Source organism: Trichoderma atroviride, chromosome 6 (genome assembly GCF_020647795.1).
Source record: "Trichoderma atroviride chromosome 6, complete sequence".
Lineage (NCBI taxonomy): Eukaryota > Fungi > Ascomycota > Sordariomycetes > Hypocreales > Hypocreaceae > Trichoderma > Trichoderma atroviride.
In genome coordinates this window covers 1,105,928-1,120,907 of record NC_089405.1, presented here as the reverse complement: position 1 = coordinate 1,120,907, position 14,980 = coordinate 1,105,928, and the positions used below count along the sequence as shown (strand labels likewise).

General features: G+C 51.4%; 7 protein-coding genes across 7 annotated transcripts; 5 read left to right on the top strand and 2 right to left on the bottom strand.

Moving 5' to 3' along the window:
* Positions 1-459: 459 nt before the first annotated feature.
* On the top strand, positions 460-1,664 carry TrAtP1_010970 (uncharacterized protein; the record flags this gene model as incomplete). The annotated part of the gene is made up of 3 exons (XM_014092400.2): positions 460-482; positions 603-1,138; positions 1,195-1,664. 3 exons carry the CDS (start codon positions 460-462, stop codon positions 1,662-1,664), a joined length of 1,029 nt encoding a protein of 342 aa, XP_013947875.1.
* Positions 1,665-2,597: 933 nt separating this feature from the next.
* TrAtP1_010969 (uncharacterized protein) lies at positions 2,598-4,496 on the bottom strand (the record flags this gene model as incomplete). Its single annotated transcript, XM_014092399.2, has 1 exon — positions 2,598-4,496. One exon carries the CDS (start codon positions 4,494-4,496, stop codon positions 2,598-2,600), a length of 1,899 nt encoding a protein of 632 aa, XP_013947874.2.
* A 344-nt stretch (positions 4,497-4,840) lies between these two features.
* On the top strand, positions 4,841-5,485 carry TrAtP1_010968 (uncharacterized protein). Its single transcript, XM_014092398.2, has 4 exons — positions 4,841-4,921; positions 5,043-5,127; positions 5,183-5,243; positions 5,296-5,485. The coding sequence occupies exons 1-4, from the start codon at positions 4,917-4,919 to the stop codon at positions 5,355-5,357; spliced, it is 213 nt and encodes a 70-aa protein (XP_013947873.1). The 5' UTR covers positions 4,841-4,916; the 3' UTR covers positions 5,358-5,485.
* On the bottom strand, positions 5,486-6,711 carry TrAtP1_010967 (uncharacterized protein). The gene is made up of 3 exons (XM_014092397.2): positions 6,517-6,711; positions 6,249-6,460; positions 5,486-6,188 (listed from the first exon to the last, which is right to left on the bottom strand). Exons 1-3 carry the CDS (start codon positions 6,557-6,559, stop codon positions 5,733-5,735), a joined length of 711 nt encoding a protein of 236 aa, XP_013947872.1. The 5' UTR covers positions 6,560-6,711; the 3' UTR covers positions 5,486-5,732.
* A 126-nt stretch (positions 6,712-6,837) lies between these two features.
* On the top strand, positions 6,838-9,062 carry TrAtP1_010966 (uncharacterized protein). The gene is made up of 4 exons (XM_014092396.2): positions 6,838-7,318; positions 7,392-7,483; positions 7,579-7,779; positions 7,836-9,062. Exons 1-4 carry the CDS (start codon positions 7,221-7,223, stop codon positions 8,630-8,632), a joined length of 1,188 nt encoding a protein of 395 aa, XP_013947871.1. The 5' UTR covers positions 6,838-7,220; the 3' UTR covers positions 8,633-9,062.
* A 39-nt stretch (positions 9,063-9,101) lies between these two features.
* TrAtP1_010965 (uncharacterized protein) lies at positions 9,102-12,205 on the top strand. Its single transcript, XM_014092448.2, has one exon. It carries the CDS (start codon positions 9,419-9,421, stop codon positions 11,837-11,839), a length of 2,421 nt encoding a protein of 806 aa, XP_013947923.1. The 5' UTR covers positions 9,102-9,418; the 3' UTR covers positions 11,840-12,205.
* Positions 12,206-12,463: 258 nt separating this feature from the next.
* Positions 12,464-13,868, top strand: TrAtP1_010964 (uncharacterized protein). Its single transcript, XM_014092395.2, has 2 exons — positions 12,464-12,720; positions 12,811-13,868. Exons 1-2 carry the CDS (start codon positions 12,655-12,657, stop codon positions 13,630-13,632), a joined length of 888 nt encoding a protein of 295 aa, XP_013947870.1. The 5' UTR covers positions 12,464-12,654; the 3' UTR covers positions 13,633-13,868.
* The last annotated feature ends 1,112 nt before the right edge of the window (positions 13,869-14,980 follow it).

Below are 14,980 nucleotides of genomic sequence, written 5' to 3'. Positions count from 1 at the left end.
TTGGGACGAGCTGAACAGGACTGGACTTGAACTCCCATGATGAGACGTTGCTGTGAGTGTGAGTATTGTATACAGGTACTCAGCTGTGATGCTACATACTGGCTGTGTTGTACCTACAGAGGGCTGACGCCCGGGAGATATACCCGTCATGGCCAGAAACGCTCGTGACACGTGTAAACACCGCCCACGGTCCCTCAGCTGCATTGGCCTGAGCTCCCAAACTCAGACAGCCATCGTCCGCTTCGGGCTAGCGCTGAGTGCCTATATGCCGCCGCAGCAGTGTCGTAATGCATCCAGCCAGCTTCGAGCATTGGCGCAGGTCGACCATCTCAGTGTTCAATCATGCCCGTCATTACGTGAAGTCCCGGAATACTGCGTCCATATTTCGAGCCGCTCCATCCATCGTCGACTTGCTTCTCTCCTGACAGGCCACCAGACGCCCCCCCTTTAGCGTCCGCCATGTGGCGCGACCGCACAAACCTGTACGTTATGCCGCCATCCCCAGGCCCTTGCAGCTCGGATGCGAACACCCCAAGCCAAGGCATTCTCGCCTAATTGAGTGCGTCTGTCATATCTGACCCTGGGGAAACAAACCCGTATAGCTACATCTCCTACCGGCAGTCGTACGCTCATCATCCCAACCAACGATCCAAATATGCCCAGGGCGGCTTCTCGGACGCCTACTCGAGCAGCAGCTTTGCGCACGAAGACCGGCGCGGGCTGCTCTCGAGCGGCGCATTCGAAGATGATGGCGACGCTGTAATCGAGATGGACCTGCTGCCGCCGCGGTGGTCGGACATCTCGGACGACATCACAGAGCTGCTCGCCGAGATTGCCACAAAGAGCCAGCGCCTCGACAAGCTGCACCAGACGCATGTGCTCCCGGGCTTCGACGACGACGAGACCAAGCGGGCCGAGGAGGTGCAGATCGAGAGACTCACCCAAGACATCACAAAGGGCTTTCACCAGTGCCACCAGCGGATCCAGAAGCTTGAGGCCATGGTTCGCGAGTCGAAGCAGTCCGACAGCATCAGCAGAGCCGAGGAGACAATGGCGAAGAACATACAGATATCCCTTGCCACAAGGGTCCAAGATGCAAGTGCAAACTTTAGAAAGAAGCAGAGCGCATATCTCAAGAGTATGTTCTTGATGGCACCTTGAGATTCCTCCCAATTTGCTGACCACAAGTATTAGAACTCCGCGGAATGGGTGGCCTCGGCGCAATCAGTCCCATTGACCGTCCAACATCTCCAATGCCGGGCTCTTCCTACATGGACCCGTCCCTTCAAGAATCAGATGCCGACCGGTCCTTCTCCCAATCGACGCTACAGGTAGCCATGCAGCAAAAGACGCTGCACTCAAACGACACCGCCATCGCCCAGCGGGAGCGAGAAATCGAAGAAATCGCACAAGGCATCATCGAGCTGTCCGACCTTTTCCGAGATCTCCAGACCATGATCATTGACCAGGGCACCATGCTGGACCGGATCGACTATAACGTTGAGCGCATGAACACAGAAGTCAAAGCTGCCGATAAAGAGCTGATAATAGCGTCTGGCTATCAGAAAAGGAGTATTAAGAGGAAGGTTATACTCTTGCTACTGCTATTGGTTGCGGGCCTATTCATTCTGCTTTTGGTCAAACCTAAGAAGAATAGGGACTAGGCACCTGGATTAAGATGAGCTGGGAATCAAAAAGTTCGATAGAGGTGGGAAGGGAAATTCGGCGTTGTGCGTCGAGATGACGCAGTCAAAATGAGAGCAAGTCCGCTCTCTCTTTTTCGTGGTAACTGTGGCTCAGCATGGCGTTGTGACAAGCGGTTTGATGGTCATATTGCTTTTGATGTGTGGCCATGTGTATCAATAATGGAGCGAATAGTGCTCCCCAAGGAAAAAGAAAAACCAATGATACACTTGGAGTTTAATGGGGGGGTTTTGATTAGAATTTATTTACATGTTTCTGTAGATAGTATTGTACAGCGGGGCTCTCCTGCGCGTGCCTCGAGATAGATTCATATGTGCCATGTGTTAGTGCTAGTACTTGCGTTTGCTTGCTTGCTCCTCATGTGGAATCTTGATTGAATGTCCTATCGATCAACTTTGGATACCGGTGCCACAGCTTTGACTTCCGCGCTTCGATTTCTCGAACCACCTTTGGCGCGTCGGGAAACATCTCTGAGCCCCACGCCTTCTCGATAAGATCCATCAGGTTTTCTACAGAGAACTCGATGCTATCTCTTGCTCGGTGTCTGGGCCGCCCAGGCACCATTCCAGTGGCGATGCGAGAGACGACGCTTGATCGGACCACCTGCGTGTCTATCAAAGCTCCCTGGTCTCGCAGTGTGGCTAGTAGGCGGACCCCACGAGCAACATCAAACTGTGAAAAGCTCGGCGTTTGTAGAGATGTGACGGTTGCCGGTGGCTGGGGCTTGGTTGCCAGCGTCTGGTCAAACCCCCATCTCACGATGGAGCGCTGCAGCGAAGGGTCAAATAGCAGTCGGATCGGATGATGGTGATGAACGAATGGTAAATCAGCTGGTATTGATTCTCTTTCTTCGGTGTTGAGTTTCTTTGGTAGATCCTCCCGATGTACAGGCACTAACCCTCCGTACGGGGGGTGTAGAATTGCATGATTTCCAAGCTCAGTTGTTCTAATTCGTCAAGACGTCTTGAGCGTCCCAGCTTGTAGAGGAGCATCTTCCAGTATCGAATAGGGATTGCAACGTCGTGGCAAGAAATGCGGCGGATGACATTCAAGGCTCTATCCAAAAAGGGATCATCAAAGTCACGCGATCCACCATCACTTTGCGGTGCTCGTTGAGATCGCTGAGGGTGAGAGTCGAGCTTCCAAAACACTCTCTTGAGGAGCCCAGTCGCACTGGCTTGGGCCATGCTGATTTTCAGTGCTTCCATACGGTCGAGAACCTCTCTCGCCTTGCCTAAACTTCGCTTAGAAATCTCGCTCCTGAGCAGGGAGTTGAGGCGTCGAGATGTTGGTCCAGTTTCGATAGCCCACTCGATGCCTTGAAGAAGTCGCTCCATCTTCCAATCTCCTGTCCTGGCGGCCTCAGCCATGAGAGTATGCCGAGTTTCCATATCATCAAATTCGTCGGGGTGAATGTCGCAGTGAAGTAGATCAATCAGTAGATCGTCCTCTCCATTCCTGGCGAAAGCAATCAAAATCTTGCAGTACGATTGAGAAGAGATTCTGATGCCCAGTCTCTCCACCTGAGCTATACGAGACGCAACTTCCTTGGTATCTGGGTCTCGTAGCGCAAGAGACTGTAACGCGCGTGGGCCAATAGTGCGGACTCCAAGCTTATATATGAGGTTGATTGCAAATTCCAGAGATGTCCATGTGCTGGCAAACCATTTTGCGATGAAAGCATCACTATGGGATCCCTTTCTATGGACTCCTTTTCTATCGACTTCGAAGAACGATTCATCTTCTTCGGGTTCAGCAGCTAACCACCCACGGTTGAGTTCGGCAACAGCTAGCTCACTCTCTGTGAGCGGCACATGGGGATAGTAGTTGGCGAGAAAAAGGAGAAACGGACGCGACTTTGCTGTGAATGGAACATCTTTAAACAAGACAAGCTTTTTCCGCCATGTACGGGCCAATTTGGACTGGCCGGAAGCGAAGAGAGCCGGTATTACATGGTCGTATAGTTGGCGATTGGCGCCGGAGACATAAAGCGCTGTCAGAGTGCTCTGCATCTCGGGAGTTGGCTTGATAACAAAGGTTGCTAGTAAGGCTCCAAATTCTTCCGCTCCAGCTGGAAAGATAGGAGCCAGTGATTCATCCCAGCGAACTGCCTTTTCATAATCGCCGCGTTCTAGGAAAAAGTGGACAATTTTCGTGTAAAGCCCAGGCCATTGGAAATTCTCCTGAGCAACAAGCTGTCGAGCCGCAGCGAAAAGCAAAGACAGTCTTGATTCAGAGCTTAACGCAGCTGACAAGATTTTGCAACGCAGGGCTTCGGCATCGTTAAAGGTAATGATTTTATGTTTCCCACTCTGCCAAATAGACTGAAAGACGGCCCAAACGCCATCAGGGCCATACATATCAGACAGCACGCCGCATACAGCCTCCCAAGTGGCGACATCGTAGGGTTGAATATCTGCCTCTGTATCCTGAAGAGTCTTGTCGATTCTTGCTGCGAGGGATTCGTTTGACGGTAGAACACCCAATGGTACATCACGTCGCTGCCGCGCCTGCCCTAGACTCCCGTATTCTCTCCATTCTGATGGCTGCAGCAAGGAACTTGGTTTCCCAGCAGAGAGTGCTCGCCATGGATTCCGATCAAAGCCTCCAAGAACAAAGTTAGGAGCTCGATGTAGAATACGATTTGTTGCTGGAGTAGTAGATGGGCGAACTAGGGCAGAAGAATGCTGAAAATATTGCCGAAGCCTTGTCTGCAATCTTTGCGCCGAGGGCTTGGAAACGATTCGGGTCGGTTCTAGGCGATTTGATCTAGACGGCAAGGCTCTTCGCATTCCTGGGATTGTCTCGTCTCCAGCAGGCCGCCGAGCTTTGGTGCTTATCACCGCATTGGGATGTTTGCTTTTGCGGCACCGCCAATAATGCGTTACGCTCGAGGCGCTTTGGGTATGCGATGTCACAGCTGTAAATCCGAACGGAACAAAAGTCGAAGCCTTTGTTAGATTCTACTGGACTCTGATATTCACTCCAGCGCTTCTCATTGGCGGCTCCTAGCTCGGCACCTACCCACTCCCACTTTGTGTGCATTTTTGATGGCCCGGTTTGCTGAGTCATCCAGCTACCCACTTCGAGCTAGAATATGGCCTCATTTCTCTAACCAAGGCTCTTTCTGCCGTTCCGAACCTCAAGATCCCTCTACAACGAAGCACATTTGAGAAGAGAAGCCCAGCAAGCATCTTCAACCCACCGCCAAAATGAGGTACGGCCTTTTCTAAAATCAGGGCATGCGGAAACCCCCAATTGCAACCTGCCCGCGGGGCGCGCGGCGCCTCTGCATCATGCACATAGCTTCGAAGACTTCGGCTGACGCAGTATCATAGCATGATCAACGCCAAGAACAAGGTGACGGAGCACCAGCGCTTCTACCAGCAGGCCTACAAGGCGCACACCCGTCTGTGGATGATTGTACGCACAGATCGACGATATCGCAAACGCCGGAACAATGCTAACTCAGTGTCAGAACCCACGCAGCCGCTGGTACATGGTTCCCTACCTGGCTGCCCTCTGGGGAGGCTTCGGTGGTGAGTCTACGATTGAAACAATTGTTACGGGATTCAAACTAAAGAGTCATAGCTACCCTGTACGCCGCCAGCCGAAAGGTCGCTGGACACAACACTTGGTTCAGCAAGGACTAAGCTACCAACATATATTTGGGACGAGCCAATTGATTTTGCCCCGACTTGCATTAAATGTGGGATTGGGAGCTTGTATGAGTTGCAGTCTTATAGACAGTAAATATAGGATTTTGTCGGTCCATTTTTTACACCTCCTTCAGCTTGGTCCCGCCATCATTTTGTTTGCCCGTTGTATCTGGTATTCCATAAGTTTTCTTTCTTTCAATTATGCGTAGCCATTATTCCCATGTGCCACTATATAATATTTGCGTGGTAGAAGAAAAAAAAGAGAATGCGAATCAAATAAGTCGCATAACAGATATCCGGCCCTTCCTCGCCTGTTGACCCAAGCCCTGTAATATCACTAAATTGGTCGTAAATTCAGTCTATCAAAAATCAGTAGCCAGTTGCGCCTGGTGCCTTTTCGTCCTTGCGCAGACTCATGAGCATTTCACGGAAACGCTCCTTGCCAGATCCGGCGGCTCCGCCAGTGGCCCCCTTTCCGCTAATATCAACCAGCTTTGCGATGCGGTCCCAGCTCGTGCCACCAGAAACGGTATCCTCCCGGTTCGCAAGGAACTCCTCTGCCTCTTTACGTGTCTGCGCAATGCCTTTCTCTTTCTTGGAGTTGTAGTTGTCGTAGAAGTCATCGATGTTCTGCTGAGCTTCCTTTATCGTCTCCTCTCGCTGAGCAGCGAACTGCTCGGACCGCTTCGCAATCTGCGCGTCTCGGCTCTCTCTCCACTGCTTGATGACCTCTGGCTCCTCCTCATCGGCTGCATATGTTTGGTAACCGGAGTTGTAGCTCACAGAAGGGCCGGTCATGATGTTCCCATCCACGCCTGCCAGGCCCTAAATGAACGAGTCCTATTAGCGTCGCACGACTTGTATGAAGATCCAATGTTTACGCACAGCGGCAGGGTTGGCGAGGTCTGGGAATTGAGATTCGAATGAAGATTCGGCAGCGGCGGTCTCTCCCAAGAGGTCTCCACCAGTCTCAGCCAATACGTTTGCGTCATCACTGGTCGTGAACTGATTCGCATCATCGCCTAGGAGAGCCTTTTCTCTGGCAAGGAAATCCTCGGCGGAGGGCTCGTCGGAAACATCTTTGATATCGGTTTGCGCTGGAAAGCAATGGTCAGCCACAAGCAAAGGCGCCTGGGTCCATTCAGGAGCTTACCTCCAGAGTCGAAGTCCTCGAGAGAAGGGAAACGGTCGGCCATCTTGAATTTGTGCGAAAGTAGCTAGATTCGAGAACACTTGATGATTTGCCAAACGCAAGTTGATAACGAAGAAATCCAGAGATCCAGTCAAAGGAGAGTGTAGTGGTCGGATTAATATTAGCTTGCGAAACAAACAGAGCGTTCGTTAGCAGTGACCACTCTGTTGTCCCTGGCTACTGCTGCCACGTTCTGCCGGGCGGTGAGCGCTGCTGAGGCGTAGCTCTGGGCGCATGGTATTGCATAAGGCCATACAAGCGCGCCAACATTGCATTTATCCAGTCTTCTAGCGGATAAGACTCCAGAGCATCCAGCTTGCGTCAAACTTTCTTCTTGACATTTGAAGTTATTTTCTACTTCCATTCTATCTGCAGCCTCTTATTTATATATTTTCTACTCTGTGTTGAGCTGTCACACACACAGCCAGATTTGCATCCCCTTATTCACACCCATTTCGCCTCAATTGCCCAGCTCCTAGTTGATAGCACGCCTGTAGCTGAGCTTCGAGGCCAAGGTCCACTGGTTGCTGTAGACTCTTTCCAATCGCGTCGCAACTCAAATCTACTCCAATAAGGCGCACCGCCTATAAATTTTCAGGTGGCATTTTTTCATTGTATTCAATAAAACCTTGGGCGCAATCTTCAACTCGAGCATAGCCGTCATAATGGCATACAACGACGATTCCGTGCTGGCGCGTCTGTCAGCCCTCAATGAGAGCCATGATAGCATTGCGACCGCAGCTCAATGGATCATGTTTCATAGGTAAGATGCATTTTCCTTTTGAATAACAACACGTCTATCCAGAGAATGTGCGCTGACCCCACCAATTATCTAGACGACACGCAGATCGAACGGTAGCCCTTTGGATGCAACGACTCAAAGACTCCTCTAGTACGAAACGATTAAGCTTGGTTTATCTTGCCAATGGTATGCGTTCCTTACGATTATACAGAATAATAATTTCAAACTGGGGTCTTTGGCCTGCTATATATACATAGTTAGAGATGCTAATATGTGACTAGAGGTTGCCCAGCAGTCTAGGATTCGCCACAAGGAGGACTTCATCATCGCATTTTCTCCTGTGATAGCAGAAGCCGCTGCAGTCGCCTACAAAGGAGCGCCAGCTGAAATTCAAGGCAAATTGAGACGAGTGATTGACGTCTGGAAAGACAGGGCAATTTTCGAGGCACCGATTCAGGCAGCCATCGAATCGCGACTAAATGGTACGAATCTTCGAGACCGTTCATTAAAGAATTGCCGATGCTAACTTCGATCTTAGAACTGGACAAAGCTCGCGGGTCTGTGAAGCCTGGTTTTGGAGGCTCCCCATTTGGCGGCGGATCATCTGCGGCGGTGCCTTCAGAGTTCACTCCTCTTGTATCAGCTCACCAGACGGTCACCAAGCTCAGCGTATCGCTGAAGACGACTATCGCCTCCGCAAATCAAGAGTATGAAAAGCAAGTTGATGTTTCAGTGCCGGTTCCTTCAGCGCCGGTCTATGCAGCTCGCCTGAATGGCTTGCTCAAGACCCTTGCGAGTGCAGAGAGCGCAGTGGCTGAGTGCGTTAAGGCTCGAGAGAGCCTGATCTCAGGGCTGGAGAAGATGCTGGATTCGAATAGAGCGGCTCTGGAAAGCGAGAAGAATACAGCTTTCGAATTCTCAACCCGCAAACGAGAGATTGAAGATAAGAAGCAGCAGGTCGAGGTTGCCATCATGAGAGCACTTGGACCTGCGGAAAACAATGGGTCTCACGCGGAAGGGGAATCTGGCAGCCCACCGACCGAGCTTGATCGCCCAGAAATGGAAGCTCTGACGCCGCCTGGTATGGACGATGACTTTGACGACACTATGCCGGAGGCGGTCGAGAATACTGAAGACAGTATGGATGTGAAGTCTTCAGAGGACATTTCAGCAACCGAGCCCTCCACCACATTCACTCAGTCACTACCCATATCGACCAGCGGCTCTAATAAAAGGCGACGAGTGGACGATGGGGACGACTTTCCCGATCTCGGAAACGATGGCGAGATAGATCCTGAAGTGGCAGAAATGTTGAAAGAAAACAGCGATGTTTGATTTAAAGAGAGGATGCTGTTGCTTTTCTATAAATGGAGTAGGGTTATCAAAACTGCGGTGGCGGAACATCATCTTCAGATCTTACGATGCGATTTGATCGATTCACTTATAGTAGCTTGTCGAATATCAGTACCAGCTATGGCTTGGCTATTGCGAAGTTGCCGAGCAAGACTTTTCAACATGTCAAAGCCGGATGCGGTTCAACCCCTTGGAGGAGCTCCTTGGGTACTGCCATGTAGTTGGGTCCTGAGGCCTGCTCGGTCCTCGATATCATGAACAGGTTATATAGTATTTCTTGTGATAGTGGCTATAGGGGCTTGCAGCCATATAAAGATCCAGCACTACCCTGCGTAAAACACTGCCGCCGTGACGTGAAGCACAATTCGCCGTTTCTGGCCCAATTCAGCATCGGATCTCGGACCTGTGAGCTCGGCCTCAGGCCCGTACGGGATCCGGAGCGCAGCAGAATGCACGTACTACCGACTTTCGGCCGAGCCTTGCCCACTAATTACGGCGCTTCAGCTGCTAACTGGCGCATGCAGCGCAGGCTTCCAGCGCATTCAGCTGTAAATCCCGCGAGTTAGTTATGACGGTATCTGCTAGCACAGCTGCGGAAATCCTTGGCTCCAGCCCTCTTTTCTCTCTCTCTTCTCTACCTTTGCTCTCCTTACAACTTGTCGCCGGATTTCTCTCCTTCAGCACCGATCCCGGCTCTCCCCTCCATCCAGCTCCCAGCTACTCGATGCCGTACCGCTGGGCGGCCGAATAAAGGTCCCCTCGGTTAACATGAATGCCGGGGCGCTGCGAAGAGCGCTGCCTCCCAGGCTAGCATCGCAGGCGCAAGAATCAACAGCTTTTGCTCGAGCATCTTTGTCGCAATGCTTCTCGACCTCCGAAACTCTTGTGCGCCAGCCGCAGTTCCTTGGGCCCTCAATTGCTGTTCCGCGCTCTCTTCCCGCTTTTACTCCCGCCGCATTTCATACTCTTGCAGGATCTTTACGGACGACTCAATCGCACTCTGGCATTTCAGCCCAATCACCTCTCGGACATGGACACATTTTACAGCTGGCTCGGCATTTCTCTAGCACTTCGCCCGCTGCACGGGAACTTCAATCAAATTCTCAGGATGCGACTCCGCGGACGGTAGAGCCTGTGAAGCAGGCAAAGGACGCCGAGAACGAGACCAGCGAAGAATTCCAAAAGAGCGAAAGGGCAGCTAATGCGGCGCATGTCAACCTGGCTGCTAGGTTGTCAAAAGAAGGAAAGGCTCCGGCAAAAGCTGGCATGAGAGAAATCTGGAGATTGCTCTCGATTGCCAAGCCAGAAGCTCGTTGGCTAGGTTTGGCCTTTTGCTTTCTGGTGGTTTCCTCTGGCGTTACCATGCTCATCCCGTTTTCCGTTGGACGCATCTTGGATATCTCGACCAAGGGCAGCATCGACGACGTTGACATCTTTGGCCTTTCTTTGAATCAGTTTTTCATTGCTTTGGGCGGAGTTCTGACGCTCGGCGCAATGACCAGCTTTGGACGAATCATTCTGCTGCGTATCATTGGAGAGAGAGTTGTCGCCAGACTACGATCTCAGCTCTACAGGCGGACTTATGTTCAAGATGCCGAATTCTTCGATGCTAACCGGGTTGGTGATCTCATATCGCGACTTGGATCTGACTCGGTCATTGTTGGCAAGTCCATTACGTCCAACTTGAGCGATGGTCTTCGAGCAATCTTCAGTGGCGGCGCCGGATTCGCAATCATGATCTGGACAAGTGCCAAGCTTACCGGTATCTTATGTCTCATGTTTCCGCCCATTGCTATCGGCGCCTTCTTTTACGGACGAGCTATTCGAAACGTGAGCAGGGCGATACAGCAAAATCTCGGTACCCTGACAAAAATCGCAGAAGAGCGACTCGGAAACATCAAGACCAGCCAGGCATTTGTTGGAGAGGTTCAAGAAGTTGGACGGTACAACAAACAGGTCCGCAAGATTTTTGCTCTTGGTAGGAAGGAGTCATACATTGCCGCAACGTTCTTTTCTTCGACGGGCTGGGCCGGCAACATGACCCTCCTAGCCATGCTTGTTGTTGGAGGAAATCTCGTGAGATCCGGTGCCATGTCCTTGGGAGATTTGACCTCGTTCATGATGTATACCGCATTTGCAGGTTCCAGTCTGTTTGGTCTCTCAGGCTTCTACTCGGAGCTTATGAAGGGTGTTGGCGCTGCGAGCCGTTTATTCGAACTGCAGGATCGAAAGCCCAACATTCATCAGACAGTTGGACTTCCCGTCAGGTCTGCCCAGGGCAACATACGATTCTCCAATGTTCATTTTGCTTATCCTACTCGACCGGCTGTAAAAATTTTCAACGGCTTGGATTTTGAGATTGCGTCTGGAAGCAACGTCTGCGTTGTTGGTCCATCTGGAGGCGGCAAATCCACAGTGGCGTCTTTGTTATTGCGATTCTACAATCCTACGTCCGGATCCATCACCATTAACGGCGTTGATATCTCGACCATGAACGTCAAATCGCTAAGGCGACGCATCGGCGTTGTGTCTCAGGAGCCTGTTCTGTTCTCCGGTACTATTGCCGAGAATATCGCTTACGGAAAGCCACATGCAAGCCGCGCGGAAATCATCTCTGCTGCTAGGAGAGCCAACTGTACGTTCATCAGCGATCTGCCTGACGGCTTAGAAACCCAGGTTGGCGCCCGTGGATCGCAGCTCTCAGGTGGCCAAAAGCAGCGCATTGCCATAGCCAGGGCGTTGCTCAAGGACCCTGATATTTTGATTCTTGACGAGGCCACTTCAGCTCTCGATGCGGAATCAGAAACATTGGTCAACGAGGCCCTCGCTAAGCTCCTCGGAGGCAATAACACTACGATATCCATTGCCCACCGACTGTCTACGATCAAACGGTCTGATCTCATCATCGTCCTGAACAAGGATGGCATGGTGGCGGAGATTGGCAGCTACGTCAAGCTTGCTGCCGATAAAGAAAGCGCCTTTAGCAAGCTGATGGAGTGGCAAATGAGCGGCGGCGAGATCCCGGTAAAGCGGCCCTCAACGGAAGCTACAAGCCACATCACCGAATTTGAGGAGATTGAAGACGACCTTGCTAGAGACGAGGACGCGGAACGATTTGTCGAAGAAACCGAAGAAGCGAACCGAGAGAAGGCTGCTCAATCAACAGAAGATAAATCAGGGCGTCCTTGAACTCGGTCCCAAAACGCTGAGTTTACTCACGAACTAAACCAAAAATATCAAAATAATGGAGTTGAGTTGAGTTGTGTTGTGTTGACTGATCAAACTTGTATATTATCTACGGCGGGTTCAAAAGGGCGTACCAGAGCTAAACACTGATTGTTTTTACGCATAAGACGTCAGCTTGTCCCCTGTGGGCAGCGACATGGACGAAAACTACGGATCTATAGGTGGCAAGGTAGTAGTAATAACTCCACTCGGACTCGTATTTCGGGAGACAATGTCTTGAGGATAGCAAGTTGTGCAAAATGTATTATATATAAGAGCAAACAGTGTAGGAGGAAAGAGTTTAACGAATGAGAAATCTTTGATTTATGGCGTGGTGATGTGTTTTGCATTGCTAAATTACCTGAGGCTATTTGCTGGAATATTGGATATGGGACGATTTGATATTGTAAAACCACGCGGTGTCCATTGGTAACACCACTTCGAAAGCACCAACGTAGAAGCACAAACCTCCATAACTTGAGACGAGCTGTGAAATAGTTTCTACCGAGGAAGCTGACGATCTACCCGAAGCTCCACTATAAAAGGAAAAGGCCAGCTCAGGACCCGATCCAGTTAGGCACAGCTCCGGCTGCAGACGGACAAGCCACTAGCCCACAGTGACATTACAGGTGCATCTCAGCGCCTTGTCAAGCTCTGCTTATTATTCCGGCGCCTCCCATTGTTTTCACTGTATCGTTTATCAACCGGAGGGAGCGTCGTTTCAGGTCCCTTGTTATACTGTATCTTGTATATAAGTCGCCTGGTAGCATTCATTCATCATGGCGACGACTACTGAGGGCCAGTTCAAGGTCGGCGATGCGAGCTTCTACACAAAGACATGGACGGTTCGTCTACCCGCCTTTCCCCTTTTTCAACATCAATATTAGCATGTGATTTCTCGTCCCCCGAACAAACCTGCTAATTCCATCATCCAGCCGACGAACCCCGTGGTAGCCAAGGTCATCTTCGTCCACGGCTTCAGCGAGCACATCAACCGCTACAATGACTTCTTCGCCAAGCTCGCCGAGCACGGCATCCAGGTCTTTGCATGGGACCAGCGCGGCTGGGGCCGCAGCGTGACGAAGCCCGCCGAGAAGGGCCTCACGGGGCCGACGGCGCGGGTCGTGGCCGACGTGGCCGCCTTTATCCAGGACAAGCTGCCCTCGGACGTGCCTGTCTTCGTCATGGGCCACTCCATGGGCGGCGGCGAGGTCCTCACGCTGGCGGGGGACGCGCAGTACAAGCAGCTGGTGGGCCAGATCCGCGGCTGGGTGCTCGAGGCGCCCTTCATCGGCTTCTCGCCCACCGAGGTGCCCAGCTCGCTCAAGGTGTTTGTCGGGAGACTGGTCGGACGCCTGTTGCCGCGGCAGCAGCTCAAGCATGTGGTGCCTCCGGAGCATCTGAGCCGCGACCCGCAGGTGGTTGAGTCGATTAGGAACGATGCGCTGTGCCACAACACGGGCACGCTGGAGGGCTTGGCGGCGTTGCTGGATCGGACGGCGACGCTGGCAGGCGGAGGCGTCAAGTTGGGGGCCGATGTGCGTTCGCTGTTTTTGACGCATGGCACCAATGACTTGACGTGCAGTTATGATGCGGCTGTCAAGTTTGTGAATGGGCAGACGGCTGTTGAGGATAAGGAGACCAAGTCTTACGAGGGCGGGTATCATCAGCTTCATGCGGATCTGTGCAAGGACGAGTTCACAAAGGATGTGATTGATTGGATAGTGAAGCGATCCAAGATAGAGCCCAAGCTGTAAGGGGTGGGCGGTTTGGAAATGGGTCGTGCTGTCGCGAAGCTTGCATCAAGGCGTTTTATTATATTACATTTAATCTCACATTTTAATTCAGGATAGCTGATGACGCTGGTGTCGCTTTATTTGCTGTGCTAGACCATTGAGCTCTCTCGCATATACCTAGTAGAATTCGGCTATTCGGACAATCAGGCCGTAGTAGTTAAGATATGAAGATGACCGAAATCTTGCATATATACTAGTAGTCTATCTCTCTAATACTAAATTCACAGGAGAACGCCATCATATGCATCTTTGTGCATCCACGAATAATATTCTGCAGCAACGGGCTGAGGCGCAGCGTGGGTCGGCAGTTGAGCCGCGAATGGAAGGAAGCGTGGATGGTTCCGAAGTTGCCCGACCTGCCATTACTAAAGCTGAATCGAGATCTATTTAAGATCTAGGCAATCTCCACTGCATCTAGAAAGGTTATTTCAACTGTTGTTACACAGATTTCTTCAATATCGACGTTATATCATGTCGAATTGGCGTGAGCGCTGGCACTGCTGCTTCTGCAAGCAGATCTCTTCGTCTGCAACACGTCTCAACAAGCGTTGATGTCCCACAACAGCTCAGCCTCGGAGCTTAGTCATTTGTGCCACAATGGGGATCGGCGTGCGCTCATCCGTTGACGTTATTTGCTGAAGCTGCTTAACGAGCAAGCAAACGCGTAACATCATCTGAGATTGAGGGGCGACACAATACGGCAGTAGATCTGTAGGTACTGCCTGCGTCAAACTTGGCCGGTGGCGACTTCACCGCTCGAGAGCTCCATGCCCCCTGTTTCTCTCCTCACCCAGCCCCATCTACTTCGTATTGAGATTGCCATATCCATCAATTTGAGGCCTTGCTGAAAACACAGTAATCCGACCAACCTTTTCGTCTCTTCCACCTCAGCTTATCCTCGTCCTTCAACCAGAAATGCCCCACGTCTGCGCTGACTGTGTCCCTTATTTGCTTGCGCCAGTGCGAGAGCTCTCCACAGCTGTTGTCTCGGTCAAATTACCACTCTCTTGCCCCTTGCGTAAATCTATCGCTCACCTGCGTTATCGCGATCCAGCCTGCACCTTCAGCATCATCGAGATTTTACTAGCGCCAGATTGTTTATCCTGATTGTTCTATCCATACCTATCCAGAATCGAACTATCGATCCATTGGCCTTTCTGAAGCTCTCTTTGTTTGCGTCGAACAGCCAAGACTTTCTCAGAGGCCTCCTTGGTGGGAACGTGCCAAACCCCCACGCGCAGTCCCGCCTCTCTACCGGCGGCACCGGTGAAAGGGATAACCCCGACGACGGAGAATTACTCCCATCATC

Excerpts from the sequence above, each read along its gene's own strand:
- TrAtP1_010968 (XM_014092398.2), top strand. Across the intron at positions 5,128-5,182 it reads ACACCCGTCTGTGGATGATT|AACCCACGCAGCCGCTGGTA; the intron begins GTACGCACAGAT and ends ACTCAGTGTCAG. Across the intron at positions 5,244-5,295 it reads CCTCTGGGGAGGCTTCGGTG|CTACCCTGTACGCCGCCAGC; the intron begins GTGAGTCTACGA and ends AAAGAGTCATAG.
- TrAtP1_010967 (XM_014092397.2), bottom strand. The coding sequence starts at position 6,559 with ATGGCCGACCGTTTCCCTTCTCTCGAGGACTTCGACTCTGGAG. Across the intron at positions 6,461-6,516 it reads CGAGGACTTCGACTCTGGAG|CGCAAACCGATATCAAAGAT; the intron begins GTAAGCTCCTGA and ends ATTGCTTTCCAG. Across the intron at positions 6,189-6,248 it reads ACCTCGCCAACCCTGCCGCT|GGCCTGGCAGGCGTGGATGG; the intron begins GTGCGTAAACAT and ends TCGTTCATTTAG.
- TrAtP1_010966 (XM_014092396.2), top strand. The coding sequence starts at position 7,221 with ATGGCATACAACGACGATTCCGTGCTGGCGCGTCTGTCAGCCCTCAAT. Across the intron at positions 7,484-7,578 it reads CTTGGTTTATCTTGCCAATG|AGGTTGCCCAGCAGTCTAGG; the intron begins GTATGCGTTCCT and ends ATATGTGACTAG. Across the intron at positions 7,780-7,835 it reads CATCGAATCGCGACTAAATG|AACTGGACAAAGCTCGCGGG; the intron begins GTACGAATCTTC and ends CTTCGATCTTAG.
- TrAtP1_010965 (XM_014092448.2), top strand. The coding sequence starts at position 9,419 with ATGAATGCCGGGGCGCTGCGAAGAGCGCTGCCTCCCAGGCTAGCATCG.
- TrAtP1_010964 (XM_014092395.2), top strand. The coding sequence starts at position 12,655 with ATGGCGACGACTACTGAGGGCCAGTTCAAGGTCGGCGATGCGAGCTTC. Across the intron at positions 12,721-12,810 it reads TCTACACAAAGACATGGACG|CCGACGAACCCCGTGGTAGC; the intron begins GTTCGTCTACCC and ends TCCATCATCCAG.